General features: G+C 45.9%; 2 protein-coding genes and 1 pseudogene across 3 annotated transcripts in view; 2 read left to right on the top strand and 1 right to left on the bottom strand.

The window, feature by feature from the left end:
- Positions 1 to 23,475, bottom strand: part of CORO1A (coronin 1A) — a 79,043-nt gene that overhangs the window by 35,490 nt on the left and 20,078 nt on the right. The gene's annotated exons all lie outside the window — the stretch shown is intronic.
- Positions 7,484 to 15,150, top strand: GDPD3 (glycerophosphodiester phosphodiesterase domain containing 3). The gene is made up of 10 exons (XM_082195970.1): positions 7,484 to 8,036; positions 8,353 to 8,395; positions 8,497 to 8,632; positions 9,872 to 9,917; positions 10,041 to 10,159; positions 11,133 to 11,222; positions 11,797 to 11,930; positions 12,493 to 12,552; positions 12,918 to 12,969; positions 14,888 to 15,150. The coding sequence occupies exons 1-10, from the start codon at positions 7,895 to 7,897 to the stop codon at positions 15,020 to 15,022; spliced, it is 957 nt and encodes a 318-aa protein (XP_082052096.1). The 5' UTR covers positions 7,484 to 7,894; the 3' UTR covers positions 15,023 to 15,150.
- LOC309516986 (T-complex protein 1 subunit eta pseudogene) lies at positions 15,667 to 17,814 on the top strand (annotated as a pseudogene). Its single transcript has one exon. The product of its transcript is annotated as a T-complex protein 1 subunit eta pseudogene (transcript).

The following is a 23,475-nucleotide window of genomic DNA, read 5'->3' as shown; positions in this document are numbered from 1 at the left end:
TGACTCACATGAAAGCAGGAGAGTGGAGAGGAAGTATGTTGTTGTTTTTTTAAAAAAAAGTTAACAAGCAGCTGGATGCACATCAATAAAATGTTTTATGTTTGGAGATTTTAATCTAGACTCATGCAAAGGTCTTGGCTAGGCAACAATGTCTGTCAAAGCAGGCTGAAATTGATGCAGGGAAAAGCAATTTGGGGAAAAACCTCCCACACTGCGTGTTTATTTTATTTTATTTTATTGAAAGCAAAACCCACACTTTTTGAGAAAGGAAACTCCCCCCCCCTTTAAATTATTTCACCTCTGACTGATAGTTTACATTTATAGATCTGTTTCTGAAAGCCTCTTATCCAGGAATGTCTCTTCTGAGCGGCAGCCCAGGGCAGGCAGACTTGGGCAAATCCATGGAGGGGCAGGCTAGCTGGAGATGCCTGAACCCGCAAGGACCTTTCCTGAAGTGTCTTCCGGCCCTTCCGGAAAATATTCTTCGTTCTCAACGTGTATGGGGTGCTCTAAAGAGTTATATACCAATATTTATATCCTGCTCTCTTCACAAGGATTGAACAGAGAGGGGTTCCCAGTGGGTCTCCTATTCCAGGCACTAGCCAGACCCACATGGGCTTGGAGATTTGGCAAGTTATGTGCCTCTAGACCAGAAGGAGTGGGGAAGCTGTGTCCCTTCCATTTATTGATGGACACCCATCATCCCTGATTGCCAGCTGTGCTGGCTGGAGCAGCTGCCAGATGGAGGCCTGTGGGTTCCCCACCAATAATGCCTCTCTCAGCCTCCATGCTCTGTGTACAGGATGAACAGGCAAGAGACGCCACTTCTATGCTCCAGCTCATTCATTCTCATATATATATATATATATATATATATATATATATATATATATATATATATTTGCTTTCGTAGATTTTCACGGGTACAGGAATGCAGGTTTTGGTGTCTTCGGGTGTCTTCCCGTGTAAGAGTCGGGGTGTCTGGGCGACGTTTCGACAAGGTCTCACTCGTCATCTTCAGGCTGGTGCTTTCGGCTTCTTGTTACTGGAACAGAGCAGAATCTGGTGTTTGAGTTCCTATAAATACTGTTGAGGGGTGTGGTGTATAGCCTCCAACGTTCTGGGCAGAGAGGAAGTTCCTAGATTAGTGTGCCTTTTCTTCTTTTGTTCCTTAATTACTTGAGGGATATCTTGAGTGATTTCATGAGTGATATTCTGAATACCACTGGGTGGGTCATTAAGTGTAGATTAGTTGCTAAAGCTTTCGTGTCTTGACCTCTTGAGCTTGTGAAGAGTTTTTCTGATCACAGCTCGCCCCTATACACGAAGCCAAGCCAGAGCACAACTAAATGCAGCACAGCCATCTTCTCAGAAAAACTCTTCACAAGCTCAAGAGGTCAAGACACGAAAGCTTTAGCAACTAATCTACACTTAATGACCCACCCAGTGGTATTCAGAATATCACTCATGAAATCACTCAAGATATCCCTCAAGTAATTAAGGAACAAAAGAAGAAAAGGCACACTAATCTAGGAACTTCCTCTCTGCCCAGAACGTTGGAGGCTATACACCACACCCCTCAACAGTATTTATAGGAACTCAAACACCAGATTCTGCTCTGTTCCAGTAACAAGAAGCCGAAAGCACCAGCCTGAAGATGACGAGTGAGACCTCGTCGAAACGTCACCCAGACACCCACCCCGACTCTTACACGGGAAGACACCCGAAGACACCAAAACCTGCATATATATATATATAAACACAATATCAAAACAGCCTTCTGCACCAACCAAAAAATAGCCAATATCCTCAGAAACCCAAAAGACAAAATCCAGCTGGAAAACCAAGGGGTCTATGAAATACCCTGCAAAGTCTGCCCAGCCACGTACATTGGACAAACAAACAGACGAATAAATGCACGTATCGCAGAACACAAGAATGCCGTCAAAAAAGAAGAAAAAACTTCCTCTCTTTTCCAACACATGAAAGAAACAGGACACGAAATTAATTTTGCAGATTCCAAATTGCTCTTTAACATGGAACATCACCACAAGAGAATAATCATGGAAGCCATCGAGATAGAGAAACACCCTCACAACATAAACAAGCGTGACGACACGTCCCGCCTGCCAGACATCTGGAAATTAGCCCTCCCCACAAAAACCGACACCAGAACCAGAGGCACACAGAACGCCGTCACCAATCAACCACACCAGACCCAAACCCAGACCCTCTCCACAGACATATTACAGACTCCATCCAGTAGCCAAACTATAGTGGCACCTCCGGATGCTGCACCCCCCTGCAATCCCTACACAGATCTGGCTGGCACAAGGCACAAAACCACAGCTCGCCCCTATACACGAAGCCAAGCCAGAGCACAACTAAATGCAGCACAGCCATCTTCTCAGAAAAACTCTTCACAAGCTCAAGAGGTCAAGACACAAAAGCTTTAGCAACTAATCTACACTTAATGACCCACCCAGTGGTATTCAGAATATCACTCATGAAATCACTCAAGATATCCCTCAAGTAATTAAGGAACAAAAGAAGAAAAGGCACACTAATCTAGGAACTTCCTCTCTGCCCAGAACGTTGGAGGCTATACACCACACCCCTCAACAGTATTTATAGAAACTCAAACACCAGATTCTGCTCTGTTCCAGTAACAAGAAGCCGAAAGCACCAGCCTGAAGATGACGAGTGAGACCTCGTCGAAACGTCGCACAGACACCCCGACTCTTACACGGGAAGACACCCGAAGACACCAAAACCTGCATTCCTGTACCCGTGAAAATCTACGAAAGCAAATATATATATATATATATATATATATATAAAATCAGCATCTGCAGAAGTGCATTAAAGGAGGGAGAGGAGAGATAAACCACCATTTTGCCGCCCTGGAAGTATAGCAGGGGGTAACTATTTTGGGGCGAGTTATCTTGAATACCTTTCGAAAACACAACAACATGGAACGAGGAAGTCTCTTAAGTGTCCATATCCAATAATATAAACAGGGTCAGACCAAAGCTACATCGAGCCCAGCTAGATGTGGTCAGCTAGACATACCATTGGTGCAAAATGAGGGTAGTTGTTTGATTGGCAGCTGTCAGTTGAAATTAATATTAAGTGCAAAATCTGACCAACGCTACCAGACAACTGCAACTCAGGGCTCATCCATACTTCTGCCTCTTCTGCTGTTTTCCCATGGGAAAACTCAATTTTTACTGATGAATTGGAGTAAGCTTCAGTCAGGTTTTCCGCACACTGGTGTTTGCTCCAATTCATAGGTAAAGAGTGGGTTTTCCAAGGGAAAGCAGTGGGGCAAATGGAACACCACTTGGACCCATGCCTAGGAAGCATAGGGCAAGTAGAAAATTTTATAGGCATGTGGACAAACAGAAGTGTGGGGTACTGTGTCCCTACATCTCTCTTCCCTGTGGAACTTAATTGCTGCACTGGAAATTTGGCGTTAGTGTCTTAGAGACTGACTTGTGAGTCATGCAGTTCTCAGCTCAAAATCTTCTCTTTGCCTCAGCACAGTCAGGAGGTGTTATATTCTCTCAGTCCTACTCAGCCTAGTCTAGTCAACTACATTATGGGGATGATAAAAAATTGATCTGCTTTACAGCTTGTTTGTGAGAATTACAACAACATAATGCATATAAAGCTGAGTTTATATGGAGGCTGAGTTTCAAAATATTCAAAATATTATTTTGTGGTTGTGATCACAAGATGCGATGATCACCACTAACAGAGGAACAGGGAGTCTTATTAGTGACGGTAACTCGTTTCACCAGGTAAGAATGTAGCATCCACGTTCAAAGGCAGTCTACCATCGATTACTAGAGGCTAGAACAAAACAACACAGGCGTGGCAAGGAGTTTCCCAGGGCCTTTGGTGTGATCAAAGCAATGCTCATGAGTTCCAAAGTATTATTTTCCGATCTCACGAATCTGAAACGGGTCTTCGGAATCAAACACACGAAACCACACTGACACTGACACTTCAAGGTTACAAAAGCTCTCTCTTAAGACAAGAACTGAGACAAGAACCTCTCTTAAGACTGTAACCAAGTAACACATGGGGAAATCACAGCAACAAGGTATCCAGCGACTCTTAACCTTCACAGTTCATTTATTCAGTCTCTTATAGGTTGCTTAACAAAGAAGCAGCACCTCTCTCTCTCTCTCTCTAACACAAACACACGTTAGACTGTCTTATTGGGCAGATGGGCAATTTGTTCTCGGTGCCAATGGCGTAGCGTGGGTTGTCAGAACCCGGGGCAAGGCAAGTAATTTGCGCCCCCTAACCCGTGGAGCCAGGCAGGGGCAGAGAGCTGCGAGTGCAAGCACCCTCCCCCAGATGTTGCGCCCGGTGCGGCCTGCCCCCCCTGCACCCCCTACGCTACGCCACTGCTCGGTGCCTCTGTTGCTGACGTCTTCCCCAACAGCACCAAACACCGCTGGCACTCTGGGCCCAGCCAGCTATTCTGTCAGGTTGGGGAGATGAGGACAGGGTGCCCCGCAGTTGCTAGGCAACTGCAATTGGGGACTGCATCTGCTGGGTTCCCCTGGCAACCAAAGCCTTTGCCGTCATCCCCCATAGGCTTGCTCATTCAGCCAGTCGGGCTGGGAAGAAGCCGTGTGAGAGACAGTGATGCAGGTGCAAAGGTTGAACATGTTTGGGGGAAGGTACAAAGGAGATCAGGAGGTAGCAAAAAACCAGACGAGCCTGCACATGGAGGCAGAGCTGAGATTTTCATTACAAGGGGTACCACGTAGCTGGGCACAGCCTGGAATATGAGTTTGAGGAAGAGTTTATTTCCTTCCTATGTTTCAGTTATCTACCTTACAAAGTAGACATTAAAAACAAAGTACCATTTGTTATAAGCAATGAAACCTAAATCAATTCACTAACCAACAGAGTGATGCCTACCCCTCAATGTAAATGTAAAGGGACCCCTGACCATTAGGTCCAGTCGTGGCCGACTCTGGGGTTGCGGCGCTCATCTCGCTTTATTGGCCGAGGGAGCCGGCATACAGCTTCCAGGTCATGTAGCCAGCATGACTAAGCTGCTTCTGGCGAACCAGAGCAGCACACGGAAACACCATTTACCTTCCCGCCGGAGCGGTACCTATTTATCTACTTGCACTTTGATATGCTTTCGAACTGCTAGGTTGGCAGGAGCAGGGAGCGAGCAACAAGAGCTCACCCTGTCACGGGGATTTGAACCGCCAACCTTCTGATCGGCAAGTCCTAGGCTCTGTGGTTTAACCCACAGCGCCACCTGCGTCCCTTACCCCTCAAGAGGGAGGCGCATTTTCAAAGCTTCAATAGAACAAAATATATTTTTACATATCTCTGAAAAGAAGCAAGCGTTTGGGGCAGAAACAGACATCTTGGAGGAGGATAGGGGCAGAAACTTGACAAGGTCCAGCTTTTTGTGGGTGCTAACCTTTCATTCACAAAAGATCCTAAGCAACTTTGTTGTGCTAAACAGTCTCAACGGGTAGCTCAACACAGAGCACATTGTAACAGTCTAACCTGGAAGTAACTAAGACGAACTAAGCTAAGACTGCATACAAGCCGTACCTTTGAAGCACACTCCCAAAGGATCCTGGGAACTGTAGTTTGTTAAGGGTGCTGAGAATGGTAGCTCTGTAAGGGTGTAAACTACAGTTCCCAGGATTCCTTGGGGCAGTGTTTGTGTGCTTTAAAGGCACTGTGTATACCCAGCATAAATGTCTGTATTTCAGTAGTGGGCACAGCTGGATAATCAGATGAGGATTTTAAAAAGGCATTCTAGAGCCTTTGGGATTCCAGAAGCAACGCTGTATGTCTGAGAGTACCTCCTGACTGCAGACCTGCTCCTTCAGGGACCATGCAATCCCATCTGAAAACTGGCATTGCCCCAGCCCTCTGGTCCCCTGAATTCTACCTGAGGTACCACTTTAGCTAATAGGGCCTCCTGCTGCCGCTGCCCAGCCACCGCTGCACAATTTCTGTTCTCATCCTGAGGTAAAGTTATTAACCCGAGGTACTATTTCTGGGTTAGCAGAGTCTGTAACCTGAAGCGTCTGTAACCAGAGGTACCACCGTAATTAGTTTCACCCCAAGAGTTGTCCTGCTGCTGCTAGCCCTTCAAGCATCTTCCTCACACACACATGCCCCAAACTGGCCCAATTCTAAATTAGAGACCAGCCTATATAGGCAGGAAAGTTGTAATGGTGATTTATTTAAGAGGTGCCAAAACACTGCTTCCTTTAAGGAAGTAGGAACATGTTCCTCTGGCAGTGATGCATCAGTCACTGGACTGACCAAACCAGACAGTCCTCCTAGGCGACCTGTTCCAGGTCAGGAAGAGTCAAGTGAGAACATTTTGGGGCGGACTTCACCAAGAGTTTTAACGGCATCCTCAGGTGAAGTTAACTGAAATGCAGCCAGTAGCAAGAGGTCAAGGGATTCTTCACTGCAGGACTTTACAGTCAATGTGGCCCCTTCCAGGCTGGTTTCTTATTTTACACGATGATAAAGCAAACTGTCAGTGACAACAGCAACAGAGTGAAATAAATGTTTTCTCCAAGAATGACACTGAGCTGCTGTTTAGAGGAGGAAGAAGAAATTAATTTCAAGCAGCCTGAGGTGACATAACCTTAAGTGGAAAGGTCTGAACCCCAATATAACTAGTTCAACGACTTGAAAGTAGAAACCCTGAAAGGGGGGGCAGTGAAAAGGGACAAGGAAATATAGATTATTCCTGAGCCCCCCAGAAAGCCTGGCCCATCAGTTCTCTCACTACTTGAACACTCTCCCTTTTCTCCATGAAATAAGCTGGCGGCGAAATTCATCTTATCTCAACCATAGTTAAATATTTATTAGGCTTCTCCTGCCAGACAGGTGGCACAAGATACAGACCGGAAGGGAGAGCCGTCTCTTTCCAAAAACTGCAGCCGATATAAAATGTTGCCTGTGTCTTTGCATTTAAAGGGCAGGGTTGTTTTTTAAATGTAAGTTGCATTGGGGGAAGGAGAGAGGGAGAGCGCTGATAGATCAGTGTAGACACGAAGGAGGAAATTAACCCCTTAATCCTCTTTGCTGCTATCCTGAGGGAAATCCCCTTTTGGGAGTTAGTTTTTGCACTGAGAGGAATTCCTAACTGACTGCCAACCTGTAAAAAAAAAAAAAAAAGCATTTCATTCCACATCTAAGAAAGGCCCTTATTTATTTAATTTTAGGAATGAGATCTGCTGCCATGGTGGGAGGGAAGGGCTCTAGCAATCTCTTCTTGAAGTAAAGGAGAAAGGAATGAGGTCAAGTGGCTCAAAGCAGGAAGGACCAGAGCACCTTCCTGACTTTCGGCTGCCAAGAAAATTGCTCTTTGCCCCAAGGGAGTGGCAGTCTTTAAAATGTGCAGGTTGGCATTAAGAGAGGAGGGGACAGGAGCATGATGTGTGTGTGTGCGTGTGTGCGTGCCTCTATATGTACAGTCATTCAAGCAGGTGAACAGGTGCAAGATTAGAGAGGTCCTGACAGGCAAAGAGGAGGAGTAAGTTTCTGTCTTCTCCACACCTCATTTTTTCTTCTTCCTCCTCCAGTGCCTCAAAAAATCACATCAACCTGCTTATCCAGCCACTCCCGGCCAGGATAGTCCTGCTCTCAACACTTATCACACATTGCATTTGATCTGGGATCTTCTTGAGTTCAGGGATCCCAACCCACCTGATTTCACTCCATTTCCAGAGGACCTGAAGGGCTCCCTCCGCTCTGCTCCTAATCCATGAGCATCATTCCCTTTCCAGAGACTTCAGCGGGCCCCGGCTGAGCCTGACGTCTCTCTCCTGCCTTCACCCACCAAGCCAAGGACTTTTAGCCTCTTTCCACCACTGCCATGGGATTCCAGCTACTCCTCTTTGGGCTGCCTGCCCTTGGGATCTATGCCCTGATATCCCGCTGCCTGAGAAAGAAGCCGCATCTGCTCCACAAGCCACACAGGTTTCCTGTTCGATGCCGGCACGTCTCCCACCGGGGCGGTGAGTTCTGCAAGGATGTTCGCTTGGGGGGGAGGCATTGACAGAGGTCTGGGAGGGGAGGGGTGGCGTGCTGCAGCAAGCCAGGGCTGAGAGAGAGAAGCCGTAATTCCTAGCAGCTAGCCCTCCCACTCTCCCCGTTCTGACAGGTGCAGATGTCTTTGTTTCTGCTCCAGTTCTCTAGACCTGCAATGCCGCATTCCTAGATCACAAAAAGAACAGGCCCTTGGTGTCCCTGGAAGGGGACTGGGGTAATGCCATGCCAGCCCTTAGGAAGCTGAGTGCCTGCCTTCTGTCAACATCTCCGTTTTCTTCCCAGGTGCTGGAGAAGAGATTGAGAACACTTTAGGAGCCTTTAGCCAGTGAGTGTTGCCCCCCCCCTTACACCCCATCCTGCCTTGCACTGATGTTGCTGCTACAGCCATCCAGCCTCCCATGCTGATCTTTCTCTCCGCCCTTCCAGCGCACTGACCCAGAGGACAAACCTCTTGGAGCTTGACTGCCACATGACAAGAGATGGGGTTGTGGTTGTGTCCCATGATGACAACCTGGAACGCCAGACAGGGCACAACATCAAGATCAGCGAGACGGACTATAAGGTTTGCGACGTACCCTGCCCCTATTCATTACTATTTGTGATATTTATTAGAGTTGCGTCCCTCTTTCTGTCTGCGGTAGAACACAAGGCAGCACCTGTCTTTGGAACTGCCTGCCTCTTGAGAACTAGAAGGGGCCCATACTATATTGTTTTGGATGCCCACCGAAAACTTTATTTCATCAAGCCTATCCATCCAGAGAACTTCACCTGACCCATATTCATTGTTTTTAAAAATCTGATCGTATCTGTGTTTTTATAATTATTTTATGTGTATTTGCTTATTAATATCGTGGATTTTAGCTATGGTTTATCTACAATTTTATTATGGGCCCCACAGAGAGCTCTTTGATTAAGCAGTTTGTACATAATTCTAAACGAAGGAAGGAAGGACGATGAGGTAGTGAATGTGGAGTTCCCAGGTGGTCTCCCCTCCAGCCACTGACCAGACCCTCTGGCAAGGTGGCTGAATAATATATATATATATATATATATAATTTTTTATTAAATTTTCTGTAAATTTAAAGTCTTCCTTCATACATCCTTAAGATATCAGTGACTTCCCTTCTTCTCTTTCCATGGTTCATTTTACATATCATCAACCATATTTTATAAAAACTAAACCATTCAGTATTTCATTATTACATCTATCAAAACTTATTGAAGTTATCTTAATGCTGCCAGCGCTTTCAGCTGTACACAGTTATTTCCCATATATTCAATAAATGTTTTCTAATCTTCTCTAAATGTATGTTCTTCTTGTTCTCTTACTCTATAAGTTAAGTCTGCAAGCTGAGCATATTCTGTCAACTTAAGTTGTCATTCTTCTTTGGTTGGGACCTCACTCGTTTCCCCTTTTTTTGGCTAACAAAACACAGGCTGCAGTAGTGGCGTACAGAAATAACCTTTTCTGACACCTGGGAATTTCAGTCTGAATTACCCTCAACAGAAAAGACTGGTTTTTTGGGGGAAAGTACTTTTAAACATTTCCCCCCCAATTCATTATGCATCATTTCCCAATACTCTTTTACCCTTTTGCAAGTCCCCTGCAGGTGACTGAATCATGTGCCTAGAGGCCATTTGCTGGAGGACAATGGCTCTAAACCCAGGACCTGCCCCCACCCCAAAGAACCCAGGGGTCCTTGCCGCAAGCTATGTTCTAAGCCCCCCAATCCCACATCTCCCCAAGAAAACCCAGGTGTCCTCCTGGCTCCTTAGTCCTTACCCTAATTGTGTCCCATAGGATCTGCCACCCTATAAGGATTCTCTGGAGGTGACATTTTCCCCAGGTGAGTAGGAGGAGCAGAGCTGCTTTGGTTTGAGGAGTGCTGTGTTTGGGGTGCTCACGTGTGGTGGGGTTGTGCACCAGCAAAGTATGCTCCACCTGCTGCATAAGCCACCCTTTCCAACAGGACGCTACTCCCATGGCAAAGACCACCGGATTCCACGCTTGGAGGAGGTTTTCCAGAAATTCCCTGGAGTACCGGTCAATCTAGAAATCAAAGAGGATAGCGACGAACTCATACGAAAGGTATGGGGGCAACAAGCTACTCGCGCTTCTTTTCTTTCCAACATCTTCATTCTAGGTCACGATCCAGATTTTTGCTAATCTCCCCTTTCAATATTCAGAGCTCACCCTACTCCTAATCAGGGACACAGAGCTCATCAAACCTTATACAGTGGTACCTCGGGTTAAGTACTTAATTCGTTCCGGAGGTCTGTACTTAACCTGAAACTGTTCTTAACCTGAAGCACCACTTTAGCTAATGGGGTTTCCTGCTGCTGCCAAGCCGCCGGAGCACGCTTTCTGTTCTCATCCTGAAGCAAAGTTCTTAACCTGAAGCACTATTTCTGGGTTAGCAGATTCTGTAACCTGAAGCATATGTAACCTGAAGCATATGTAACTCGAGGTACCACTGTAGTAGGTTATGCTAACCTAGGCAACATCAGTGCTGCTCTCCTATCTCCACATTTTCACTCTCCCACTCATAAAAAGGAGTCTCATGCACCTTAAGGACAAATATAAATTTATTGTAGCACAAACCTCTGGGGACTAGGCACTCCGCTTCATCAGACGCATCCTTGGATGAAGTGGGCTCTAGTCCACAAAACTCCCACTACAATAAATTGCTAGCAATTAAGGTGCTACGCAAGGCTCATTTTTTGTTTTTGCTCTAACAGACTTAACATGGATACTACCCTCCCTGGGATTTCCCTCCCATTCATATAACTCAAGCACATTTGTAAGGATGCTGATCTTTGTAGTCAACTACCAAGTTGAAATTAATTCAAACCTCTGAAGGGCTGGACTGTGTGGAATAGACTGCCCTGGTCCAGACACTTAGCTCACACCAATGATTGGTAACTAGAGAGACCATCTGTGCCTTCCCACAACGATCTTCCATTCAGTTTCCAGGACTTAGGCAACTACAGAAAGTCAGTGCTTTTGAGAAAAACCTGTTAACTGAATCCATGTTGCTCTGCCTTCTTCCTCTTGCGCACAGGTAGCAGATCTTGTCCGAGAATACAATCGCTCCCACATCACCATCTGGGCCGCCTTTGACGGGAAAGTACTGAAGAAATGCTGCGCAGCTGTATGTTATTGACAGTTTTTCATCCACCTTCACAGCTATTGGGCTCTCAATAACTGATATGCTGGCACCGTTAAATGAGGCAATGCCTTTGATTGGTCCAGGTTTCTGACTGTAGAACAGAATGCAGATTTTCAGACTATACAAGACTCTTTCATATGGAGAAAAAAAAAAAGAGGCATGGGTCAAAAGTACATGCCATAATAAATCAGTCAGGGCATGGCTAGGAGACAGCTTCCTGCTTTCTCTGTTTGCTTCTTTGCCTACACTGGTCCAACTTGTTAAGCTGTCAGGTTCCTCTGTCAATGACCTTGGGGGATGTACATCTGTGCAAGGTATCAGGAGCTCCCACAGGGAATTCTGGCATCCCTACAACTCATAGGCTTGCTTGGGGGAAGATAAATGTCCAAACCAGTTCAAGTGTGCAGTGCAGATGTATGATACCCACAGATATGTCCCAGATGAGCTGAAGGAATCAGTGGGGGTGATGACAACATGTTCCGTATTTCTTCCTGGCTATCAAGCCTAGAAACCACAAAACCCTCACCTCATTTTCTCCTCTTTACCCATCCCCCAGAACACAGAGATGCCCTACATCTTCTCCATGAAACGTGGCATCACGATCCTTCTCCTGTACTACATAGGGATCCTGCCGTTTGTGCCACTGAAAGAAACCTTCCTTGAGTTTCCACTGCCCTCCATTATGAACAGGTGACAGAAGCTGGTGGAGGTGTATGTGTGTGTCTGTGTGAAAAGAATTGTAAAGGTTCAGAGGGACAGTTTTCCTGGTGTAAGGATCAGCAACTGGAAGTCTTTTTCCAAGACTTTTTGTCCATCTGCAAATCTCAGGGCTCCACAAGCCCATTGATACTTCCGTGTGTTTGTGTGTGTGTTGCTATGTTGGCCGCATATGCACCAGGACTCACACCTTAACATCAAGAACAGAGGGAATGATGGCTAAATGGAATGCCCCCGTTGGAAGGCAGAATATCTCTGAGTACCAGTCACTGTCGCCTTCATGTCCTGCTTGTGGGATCCTGGTACCCTTAGGCCTTCCCCATGTCATATTTATGTGTTATAAGAAGTATAACAAGTGAGTTAAGTTAATTTAAATGCCATGCTCATTGAGAAAAAGTGTGGGTGTGAGTGAGTGAGTGACTTGGGTTTTACGAAACTGTGTTGGAGCTGATCACTTAGAAGAGGAATGGCAGGAAATGAGGACTTCTCAGTGATCTGTTAACTCTGCTGCCTTTTTGTTTTCCTTTAATTGCAGGACATATTTTCCAGTAAAAAAGGGCTGGTTTGGAGCACTGCTGGCTAAACTTGCCCACAAGTGAGTGAAAGCAAGCAATACTTTACCTGCTCAGTTCTTAAGAAGCCTGCTCACCACCAAAACGGAGCCCTTTCATCACCTGCTGCTTCCCTCTTCTGTATCTCTAATCTAGAGAACTGACTGATGCTCAAAACTATCAGGATAGAGAGGTCCACATGACCTACCCACCTGATTTCCCCCCCTCTCCACTTTTAGCTGCTGTTCTTTTTTCTTTTTCTTTTTTTAGGTCATAGTGGGTCATGGTTTTGTTAAGGGGGCCATCACAAAAGGTAAAGGGGCAGTTTCTCTTGTTCCCTCTCCCTCCCCCAAATGTTACCACTTGAACTGCTCCGATATACCCCAGCATATTTTCCTTTCTTTTATAGGATGACAATGCGGGGAAAGCTTTTCAAGCATCTGGAAGACAGAGGAATACAGGTAAATTAACTTGGAGGAATCAGGAATTATAGTCCCTCCTTAGCAGAAACTGCTGAAGGCTGAGCTAGAAGGCTTTAGCCCGGTATTTAAGTATTTTGCAATAGGTGGCAAGGGGAAGAGGGATATTTGACTTCTTAATGTCACTATTAGCTATATTTACATATAGTGCTGACACTTCACCCAAGAGGCACAGAGTCATATTAATAGCGTATTCTTGTGTGTTCAGGAAAAAGAGCTGCATAGTTCATGTTTATATGTGCAACAACCCTGGGTGGTAGATAGCTGAGAGAGGTGTGCCCAGCACTTTCACCTACCTCCGCAAGTACAGTGGTGCCTCGCAAGACGAAATTAATTTGTTCTGCAAGTTTTTTCGTCTTGCGAATTTTTCGTCTTGCGAAGCACGGTCAAGTCGCAACTACACCTCTTCAAGCGGTTTTAAGAAAAAGGAAACAAACTTGCAAGACATTTTCGTCTTGCGAAGCAAGCCCATAGGGAAATTCGTCTTGCGAAGCAACTCAAAAAACAAAAAAATCTTTCGTCTTGTGAGTTTTTCGTCTTCCGAGGCATTCGTCTTGCGAGGTACCACTGTATCATGGCTTTCAACGTTTTAGGATTTGAGAGTGTGCTTATAAATGGTTGTGTCCCTTTCCTAGGCAGCAAGGGGTGCCTAAATCAGGTTTTTTTTAATGGATTATATCCTCCTCCTAGGGACGCGGGTGGCGCTGTGGGCTAAAGCCTCAACGCCTAGGGCTTGCCGATCGAAAGGTCGGCGGTTCGAATCCCCGCGGCGGGGTGCGCTCCCGCTGTTCGGTCCCAGCGCCTGCCCACCTAGCAGTTCGAAAGCACCTCCGGGTGCAAGTAGATAAATAGGTACCGCTTACCAGCGGGAAGGTAAACGGCGTTCCGTGTGCGGCTCTGGCTCGCCAGAGCAGCGATGTCACGCTGGCCACGTGACCCGGAAGTGTCCCCGGACAGCGCTGGCCCCCGGCCAATAAATGTGAGATGGGCGCACAAACCCCACAGTCTGTCAAGACTGGCCCGTTTGGGCAGGGGTACCTTTACCTTACCTTTATCCTCCTCCTAAGCAAGCTATGGTATCTTAAAGACCGAACTTTGGCTGCATTGCATGCCATCTATTTAAATCACATTACTCCCTCCCAAAGAATCCTGGGAACTGTAGTTGGTTAGGACATTAATAGCTCTATGGGGATAAACTACAGTTCCTTCTTTTAGGGAAGTCATGTCTTTTAAATGCATGCATGGTGTAAATATGCAGTCTCTCTCTCTCTCTCTCTCTCTCTCTCTCTCTCTCTCTCTCTCTCTCTCTGTCTCTCTCTCTGTGTATGTGTGTTTTGCTTTACTGCAACAGATTAATTCAGCTCTCCTCCTCCTCTGTAGTTGCAACTACAGCCTTGTGAAAGTACCGTAGCTCATTACTCCCACATTTCAGGTAGGGAGCCGAGATGTAGAAACAGTAGCATATTTAAGACACATGTTGCCAGATTTGTGTCATGTGTACTTGAAAGCTTAGTGGTGCTTATGGCATGCGACGGAATGCCGCTTTAACAAGTTCATAACTGAGACAAAATCTCAAGCAGGAATTTCCTCCCTCAGAGCTCACACAACCCACTCTATATTGGTTCTCAGATGCCTGTGTCATTAGTGCAACCATCTTGTGTTTTCCAATCAGTAAAGTCATCCTTATGATTTTTCCTTACCAGGAAGTTTTCTCCTTCTTCCCAGAAAGAGCATCTTGCTGACTGCAAAGCAGTTATTGTGGCTTTTCCTCCACCACCAACATCCTGCTTGCAGGGAAAATGTTGACTGAATTAATAGCTGCATAAATAAGTGATCAGCTAGAACAACTAAGGGCTCCACTCTCAAACCCGTCATCTCTTTTTTCTTTGTTTCTGTATAGGTTCTTCTTTGGGTCTTGAATGAGGATAAGTATTTTGAGGAAGCCTTTAGCTATGGAGTCTCCGGAGTCATGACCGATTATCCCACCCTCCTCCGGAAGTATCTAGACGCTCACCCGCCCCTTTGCAGTGAATGATCCTCAATGTGGGAGAATAGCTCCCAACTGGAAAAGGGGGAGAGGTGTGTGAGGTCAGAAGAGAAGAAAAGACATTTTGTTGGGGGTGGGGGTAAAATAAGAAACAAGTAAACCTGTTACTAGTAGTGTGTTGTTTTTTCATTGAATGAGCAAGGTATGTGCAGAGTGTCTAGGATTTTATCTGGCCACAGTTGTGCTAAAGCACACTATTTGCTACAGCCCTGTTGCAGAAGCCTGAAAACCTTAATTTGTATATTGCGCTTCTAGTCTTTCTTGATTATAGCAACAAGATCCCAAAAGAAGAAGAAATGCCTGTGTGTGTGAAGAAATGGGGGAGGGGCCGTTAGCAACCTGGCTGCCGCAAAAATGATGCCTATGCCTGTTATCCTGCTGAAGGAAGGCACAGAAACTTCTCATTGGATCCCTCAGCTTGTGAGTAACATCAATGCCTGCCAAGTGATTGCAGAGGCCAGCCAGACCTCTCGGCCCTCGGGGCATGGACAAGCTCATTGATGATGACAGAGGCAAAGCGATAATAATATTTTATTTATATCCCGCCCTCCCCAGCTGAAGACAGGCTCAGAGCGGCAAAATACAGTAGAATAATGCAACATTCTAAAATCATTTCATTCTAAAAACAGTTCAAATCAGATTAATGGCAACCATTGGGCTAGAGTTCTGTGAGAATTGCCAAAGGAGGGGGGTCAGGCTGTGCCTTGGCCAAAGGCCTGGTGGAACAGCTCTGTCTTGCAGGCCCTGCGGAAAGATGTCAAGTCCCGCAGGGCCCTAGTCTCTTGTGACAGAGCATTCCACCAGATTGGAGCCGCAGCCAAAAAAAACCTGGCTCTGGTTGAGGCCAGCCTAACCTCCCTGTGGCCCGGGCCCCCCAAGATGTTTTTGTTTGAAGACCGTAAAGTCCTCCGTGGGACATACCAGGAGAGGCGGTCCCTTAGGTACGAGGGTCCTAGGCCATATAGGGCTTTAAAGGTTAAAACCATTTCTAATGATGGCGCTACTATCCTGAAGTTTCTCGATGTGGTACACCCTGCTGCATAGACACTTGTGGACACTGCCAAATCATGGGATGCCGAGGTTGGCAATGGCACCACTTCAGTTACACTTCTAGCTGCTGAATTCCGAAAGCAAATCAAGCCCTATGTGGAAGAAGGGCTGCACCCCCAGATCATCATCGCTGCCTTCCACACTGCAACCCAGCTGGCAGCGAATAAGATCAAGAAGATTGCCGTTAAGATCAAGAAGACCAACCGAGAGGCGCTGCAGAGCCTGCTGAAGAAGAGTGCAAGCACAGCCTTGAGCTCAAAGCCGATTTCCCACCAGAAATAGTTCTTTGCCAAGATGGTGGTGGATGCCATCATGATGCTGGACGAGCTGCTGCAGATTAAAATGATTGGGATCAAGAAGGTGCAGGGAGGAGCCCTTGGTGGATTCCCAACCGGTGGCAGGAGTTGCCTTCAAGAAGACCTTCTCTTATGCTGGCTTTGAGAAGTATGAGCCCGAGAAGTATGAGTCCCCCAATATCAATCTGGAGCTCAAGGCGGAGAAGGACAATGCTGAAGTCAGAGTCCACACTGTGCAGGATTACCAGGCCATCGTGGACGCCGAGTGGAACATCTTGTAGGATGGGCTTGATAAGCTCCACATGTCAGGGGCCAAAGTCATCCTCTCCAAGTTTCCGACTGGTGGCGTGGCTACCCAGTACTTTGCTGACCGGGACATGTTCTGTGCTGGCCGAGTGCCTGAAGAAGATCTCAAGAGGGCCTGTGGTGGATCTATCCAGACCAGTGTAAATTCCCTGACTGATTATTTCCTCAGGCATTGTGACCTCTTTGAGGAGACAGGTATAACTTCTTCACAGACTGCCCAAAGGCTAAGACCTGCATGATAATCCTGCATGGAGGATGGAGCAGTTCATGGAGGAGATGGCGCATCCTCTCCACGATGCCATCATGATTGGTAGGAGAGCAATCAATAATGACTCTGTTGTTGCTGGTGCTGGAGCTATAGAGACGGAGATCTCCAAGTACCTCCCAGACTATTCCAGGACCACTCCTGGAAACTATCAACAACTCTCCCAAACTTCTTCCCCATGGCAAAACACAAACTAGAATTCCACCTCCCCACTCCACAAAAACCCTGAATAATATGCCACACAAAGAAGCACAAGTGAACTCAGTCATCTGCAAGAATGTGTAACTATTTTAATGCAGGACTTCAAACTCTTCTCCAATATTGTGTATGGAGAAAGAATTAGGAAAAGCTAGCGAAATGAATGAGATTTCCCCCTATTACTGATGTTGTGAGAGACAAGGCAGGAATTGGATGCTTTGGGCAATAAATAGATGTGTCTGGCAGAGCTCAGGGAGCTTACGCTATTTTCTTCCTTAAGACAAGCTTTCGTTTTCCTCTGTGCTTTTTGGTGTCAGCAGAGGCTGAGCGTAGCTGAGAGGCAAGCCAACATGTTTTCCCAGGTGGGTGTGTTGCCACCAGTCCCCACCCTCCCTGGGCACATTCCTGGCACTACCAACAAGCAGCAAGTGACAATACAAGTTTCTAGCTGTGGCTTCTGCTTTGCATTTTCTTATACTGAACTCTTCCCCAGAACTGCTGATATGTACACAGTAAGGAGGTTTGAGGTTGGTTTCCATGTACATAAGCAGCTTGAGTAAGGAACTTAAGTTTGCACATCCTTGTTTCACGCAATGAGCTTTTAAACCATCCTGACTGACACATCTGCCACCAGAAGCCCAGGGAGCATTCAGCTATCCAGGCTAAAACTAAAGATTAATGCCCTATAAACAGATGATCGGGAGGAGTCCTACACACTATGACTGGAGAGGTTTTCACACCCCAAATTATGGGAATGCATGATGTGTGGGGCTGTCTTTGAAGAATGTTCAGAAGCTGCAATTGGTACAAAAATACAGTGGCTTGATTGCTACCTGGAACCAGGCAAACAGGGCCAGCCCACAGCAGACAGGTTACTATATGTTCTATATAGATCACATACAACCCCTGTTTTTAAACAGCTGTATTGTTTGCCAAGTTTATTTCTAGCCCAATCAAATCAGGGCTTGTCCACACTTCCTCTTGCCCTGTGCTCAGAAACCACGGGTCCAAGTGGTTTCGCCTTTGCCCTTCCTCCTTCCCCTGCAAAACTTGCTCTTTAGCGATGAATTGGAACAAACAGCAATTCGCGGAAAACCTGATTGCCATTTGCTCCCTGGGAAAGCAACAGGAGAAAATGGAAGTGTGGGTTTAAATACCTAAATGTCTGAAAAACTGCCTCCTTTCCTACAGATGCTCTTGGGTGTTAAGATCAGCAGAGGGAGCCCTCTTGGCAGTTTCACCACACTCAGGGGCTCAGGGGTGGGGGTTCGAGAGAGACCATTATCTGTGGCAGCTCCTAGGTTGTGGGGTTCCCTCCCCACAGAGGTACGCCTGAAGACACACCGTTGCCCTGGCCTTTGACATCTGAGATATAAATTTTCAGTAACCAATGAAATGTGATTTGAAGCTTTGAAATGTGATTTGAAGCTTTTTAGTCCAAAAGTGTACAAAAGATGGGCTTCACAGCCCACTTTTTGTTCTTTTGCTAGGTACCACTCTTGCTGCAAACCACTCTTGCTGCCAAGCAGAACTGCCAAGCCTGACTCAGTTATTTTGCTGTGCTTTCTCTTCACTTGGTCCTCTGAGTCCCCACTTGTTGCTTCAAAAGTTATTTTTGGGCACCGTCAATTATTTTAATTGACTTACTTCTTCTTGCATCTATGCCATGTCCATGTGTGTTGGTTCAATCATGGTTAGAATTAATTAGCTAATTCTCTCCAACCAAATAAAGGTGTACATTTTGTTCCCCACCTGCCATAACAGATATGCATTATTTCCTGAGTTATCCCCCATTTTAAAGGTGTATATTTTGATTCACTGTATGTATCTTCAATAAACACCCTCAGGGTAAGGCCCATGTGATAAATCTGCCAAGACACTCTGTTGCCAATGTCCAAAGAGCCTGATTCACAAGACTCTTAAGAGTGTGTGCATGATAAACCTGTGTCTAGCTTGCTAACAATAAGCGGCTGGAACCAGGAACCAATTACAACCTCATCTCTGGTCTTCTACTTCCTGCAAGTTCATCCACCCATCCTACATGTCACACATCCTTGCTCTCTCATGCCCCAACACTCTTATATGATCTTTAAAGTCAGAAAGAGATGTTAAAAACCAATCGCCACAGGCGTGATATAGCATTTAATCCCGCAAAGATTCATAATTAAGGAAAGTTAAATGACTGTGTTAACAACACTTACTAATGCTAAAACAGAAATGGACTGAAATCACCTTAGCAAAGGTGGAGTTAGGACTGGTCAGAGCAGACTCAATCCATGCTGAAGTGCCTTCTCCCAGACATGGCACAGGAATACGACTGCCTTAATTTCATCTCTAGCCAAAGCCACCATTTCTGCCTCCTGCTCTGAGCTGAGTCAACCTCAGTGCTCGGATTCTATAGTGGTCCAGGGCTGAAGTCAACTTAGCCATTTGAACTGGAAGCCCCAAGTCCTAGTCCCAGACGTTCAGGGCTCAGCTACCGCAAGAAAGTGGCAATACAGTTTGCACATGCTCAGAGGCATCCATTAACAGCTTGCATGTTTCAGTGCTGAACCCCAACCTTTTAAAAACTGGTTTCTCTAGCTGAGCCCTAACTCAGTCCTAAAGGCTGGGTTGCCCCACATCTACCACTATCATTATCCGCTATTACCTTACACATCCCTGCCCTTAATCCACTGGACAATGCTGGTTCTTGAGATACTCCTCCTTTGCCATCCTGAATTCTTCAAGGATGCTTTGTTGCCCTGAGAAGTTAATGAATAAGAAGTGGCCAATGCACACAAACATAAACAGTCCAAGAAAGAGAGAAAGAACAACATAGGCACCCTCTGCTATGAATGGTTGTGGGAAACAAGATTCTGTGGCTGTGCTGCTGCCACAGAATTGTTGCCTAATTTTAGAGTCATGGTAGAGGCTGAAGAAAATCCAATGGTCATCTGTTCCAATCCCTGGGCTCTAATACAGTACAGTGGTAGTTCCTTGGGTTACAGACGCTTCAGGTTACAGATGCTTCAGGTTACAGACTCCGCTAACCCAGAAATAGTATCTCGGGTTAAGAACCTTGCTTCAGGATGAGAACAGAAATCGTGCTCCGGTGGCATGGCGGCAGCGGGAGGCCCCATTAGCTAAAGTGGTACCTCAGGTTAAGATCAGTTTCAGGTTAGGAACGGACCTCCGGAACGAATTAAGTTCTTAACCTGAGGTACCACTGTATCTTCAGCACATCAGTTCCATTATATATCAAGTCACATAATCCTAACTAGAACATGCCACAAGAAGTAACAAGAAAAGTATAAGACAGCCCATGTAAAGCTGCGTTTCTTATCTAGCCCTTCCTCCAAGGAGCTCAGGACAGGGTGCTTGATTCCCACCTCACAACAGCCCTGGGAGGTAGGGCTTGGGCCCTATGTTTGCAAAGCGTGCTTTATGGCTCAGTGGGATTTGAACATAGGTCTCTCCGACATTAGTCACCACCTCAGAGTAAATACTTGCTGCAGGAAACTTCAGCCATGCAAATTAAACAGTAGAAGAGAAGGCAAAATAAAAACGTGAAGTGACGCTGGAGAGCCACAACCAGACCAGAGCAGACAACTGGGTTGCACAGATGAATGCTCTCGCTTAGTGCAGGACAGCTCTATATGCTCAAACCTATGCTTGGACGGCAATATGACAAAGCCACCATTCTCTGTCCACTGCCGCTATCTGACTAAGTGGGTTCTCCTTCGCCTACAGAAGGTTTTGCCCCAAGAAGCAAGCTAGGCTTCAAGGTGCCCAAGGAGTCTCAAGCCTTTTTTGCTGCCACAGATTAACAACAAAACTACGACATCAATGAGAAGCAGGAAAGCAACGTAATCAGAATTTTGACACTGCGGAATTTGGGTCTCAGCAAATCCTGAGAAGGAGAAGTTCATTGCACAAACTAATTGTTCCTCTTGTTGGAATTCCACCCCCCCCCGGTAAATTACACACACTCAGGGGTGCATATAAACTTTCCCATGCCAGTAGTTACTTCATGCACCTGACAAAGAGGACTGTGCCTCATCAGAGCATATGCCACGATAAATATATTTATGTATTCAAGCAGCTTATCTATAACTTGACTACAATAGTCTCTAAGCAGTTTAAAAAGATACAATACAATACAAAAATTAAAGATCAGTTCAAACCATTGTGTTAAACTTCATTTAAAATGCTTGCTGCAATGGAAAAAGTACTCAGTATGCACTGGAAGAAGGACAATAGGAAAGTTTACTAACTTATTAAGGGGAGAAGGCACAAGCTGTTTTTGCTGCAACAGACTTAACATGGCTACCTCTCTCTGGCAGAAGTCATTTGTGCCTATTTGCAAAAGCACGTTGAGGACTTTAGAAGTACAACAGATTCAAGTTCCACTCAGCCACAAATTCTGCTGGGTTATACTGTGTGTCAGCATAGCCACTAGCTCAGGGTTGTTGTGAGTGTATAAAGCTGCACCTTATACCAAATGGGCAATTGTACTTTATTCCAGTTTAATTTCACCTTCTTGTGTACAGGGTTACTCCCTTTGTGTAATACCCGTTCAGCCTGGTATTGTCTTCTCTGACTGGCAATGACTCTTTGGGGTCTCAGAAAGCAGAGATATTTCCCATCACTTGCAGACTGATCCTTTTTTTAAACTGGAGATGCCAGGGACTAAGCCTGGAATGTTCCAGAAGCAAAGCTGTCTGTCTATGACTGGACAATGGCCAGTTCCCATTCCCCTCCTCCTGAGAAATCCACACTGAAAAGTCTATTAAAGGTAAAGGTACCCCTGCCCGTACGGGCCAGTCGTGTCCGACTCTAGGGTTGCGCGCTCATCTCGCTCAAGAGGCTGGGACCCGGCGCCGTCCGAAGACACTTCCGGGTCACGTGGCCAGCGTGATGAAGCTGCAGCTGGCAAGCTGGATATTTGTTGGACGTCAAACTCAGCCAAGAGCATAAGGTCAAACAGATTCCTCACTGGCCTTGCAGACAACTTCATTGTCCAGAAAGTGGGAGAAGCAACAAGAGGAACAGCCATTTTAGATCTGGTCCTAACCAATGTTGATGACCTGGTTAGTGGGGTAGATGTGGAAGGATCATTAGGCGCGAGTGATCATGCTCTTCTGAAGTTTACTATACAGCGGAAAGAAGCAGCCAAGCATACTAGGGCTCAATTTCTTGACTTTAAGAAAGCCGACTTCATAAAACTTAGGGAAGTGCTGGGTGAGATCCCATGGACAGCAATACTAAAAGGAAAGGGAGTTCATGATGGCTGGGAGTTTGTTAAGAGGGAGATAGTAAAAGCACAACGTCAGGCAATACCAATGAGACGGAAACATGGAAGGTGCCTAAAGAAGCCAGGGTGGCTATCTAAAGAACTTTTAACTGAATTAAGATTAAAAAAGGATGTGTACAAAAAATGGAAAAGGGGGGAAACCACCAAAGAGGAATTCAAACAAATAGCCAGCACGTGTAGACACAAAGTCAGAAAAGCTAAAGCACAGAATGAACTCAGGCTTGCTAGAGAGGTTAAAAGCAACAAAAAAGGCTTTTATGGGTATGTTCGTAGCAAAAGGAAGAACAAAGAAACAGTGGGGTCACTCAGAGGAGAAGATGGTGAAATGCAAACAGGGGACACAGAAAGGGCTGAACTCCTCAATGCCTTCTTTACCTCAGTCTTCTCCAATAAAGAAAACAATGCCCGACCTGAAGAATTTGGAGCAAATGTTTCAGCAAAGGAAACACAGCCCAGAATAACTAAGGAGATAGTACAAGAATATTTGGCTAGTTTAGATGTATTCAAGTCTCCAGGGCCAGATGAACTGCATCCAAGAGTATTAAAAGAACTGGCAGATGTGATCTCAGAACCACTGGCAGTCATCTTTGAGAATTCCTGGAGAACAGGCGAAGTCCCGGCAGACTGGAGGAGGGCAAATGTGTCCCTATTTTCAAAAAGGGGAAAAGAGAGGACCCAAATAATTACCGCCCAGTCAGTCTGACATCAATAGCAGGGAAGATTCTGGAGCAGATCATTAAGCAAACAGTCTGTGAGCACCTAGAAAGGAATGCTGTGATCACCAATAGTCAGCATGGATTTCTGAAAAATAAGTCATGTCAGACTAACCTGATCTCGTTTTTTGACAGAATTACAAGCCTGGTAGATGAAGGGAACGCAGTGGATGTAGCCTACCTTGATTTCAGCAAGGCATTTGACAAGGTGCCTCATGATATTCTTGTAAAGAAGCTGGTAAAATGTGGTCTTGACTATGCTACCACTCAGTGGATTTGTAACTGGCTGACTGACCGAACCCAAAGGGTGCTCATCA

Source organism: Podarcis vaucheri (genome assembly GCF_965113315.1).
Source record: "Podarcis vaucheri genome assembly, chromosome: 13".
NCBI lineage: Eukaryota > Metazoa > Chordata > Lepidosauria > Squamata > Lacertidae > Podarcis > Podarcis vaucheri.
Note: the sequence above shows the minus strand (reverse complement) of the source record. Positions and strands in the feature narration are given on the sequence as shown.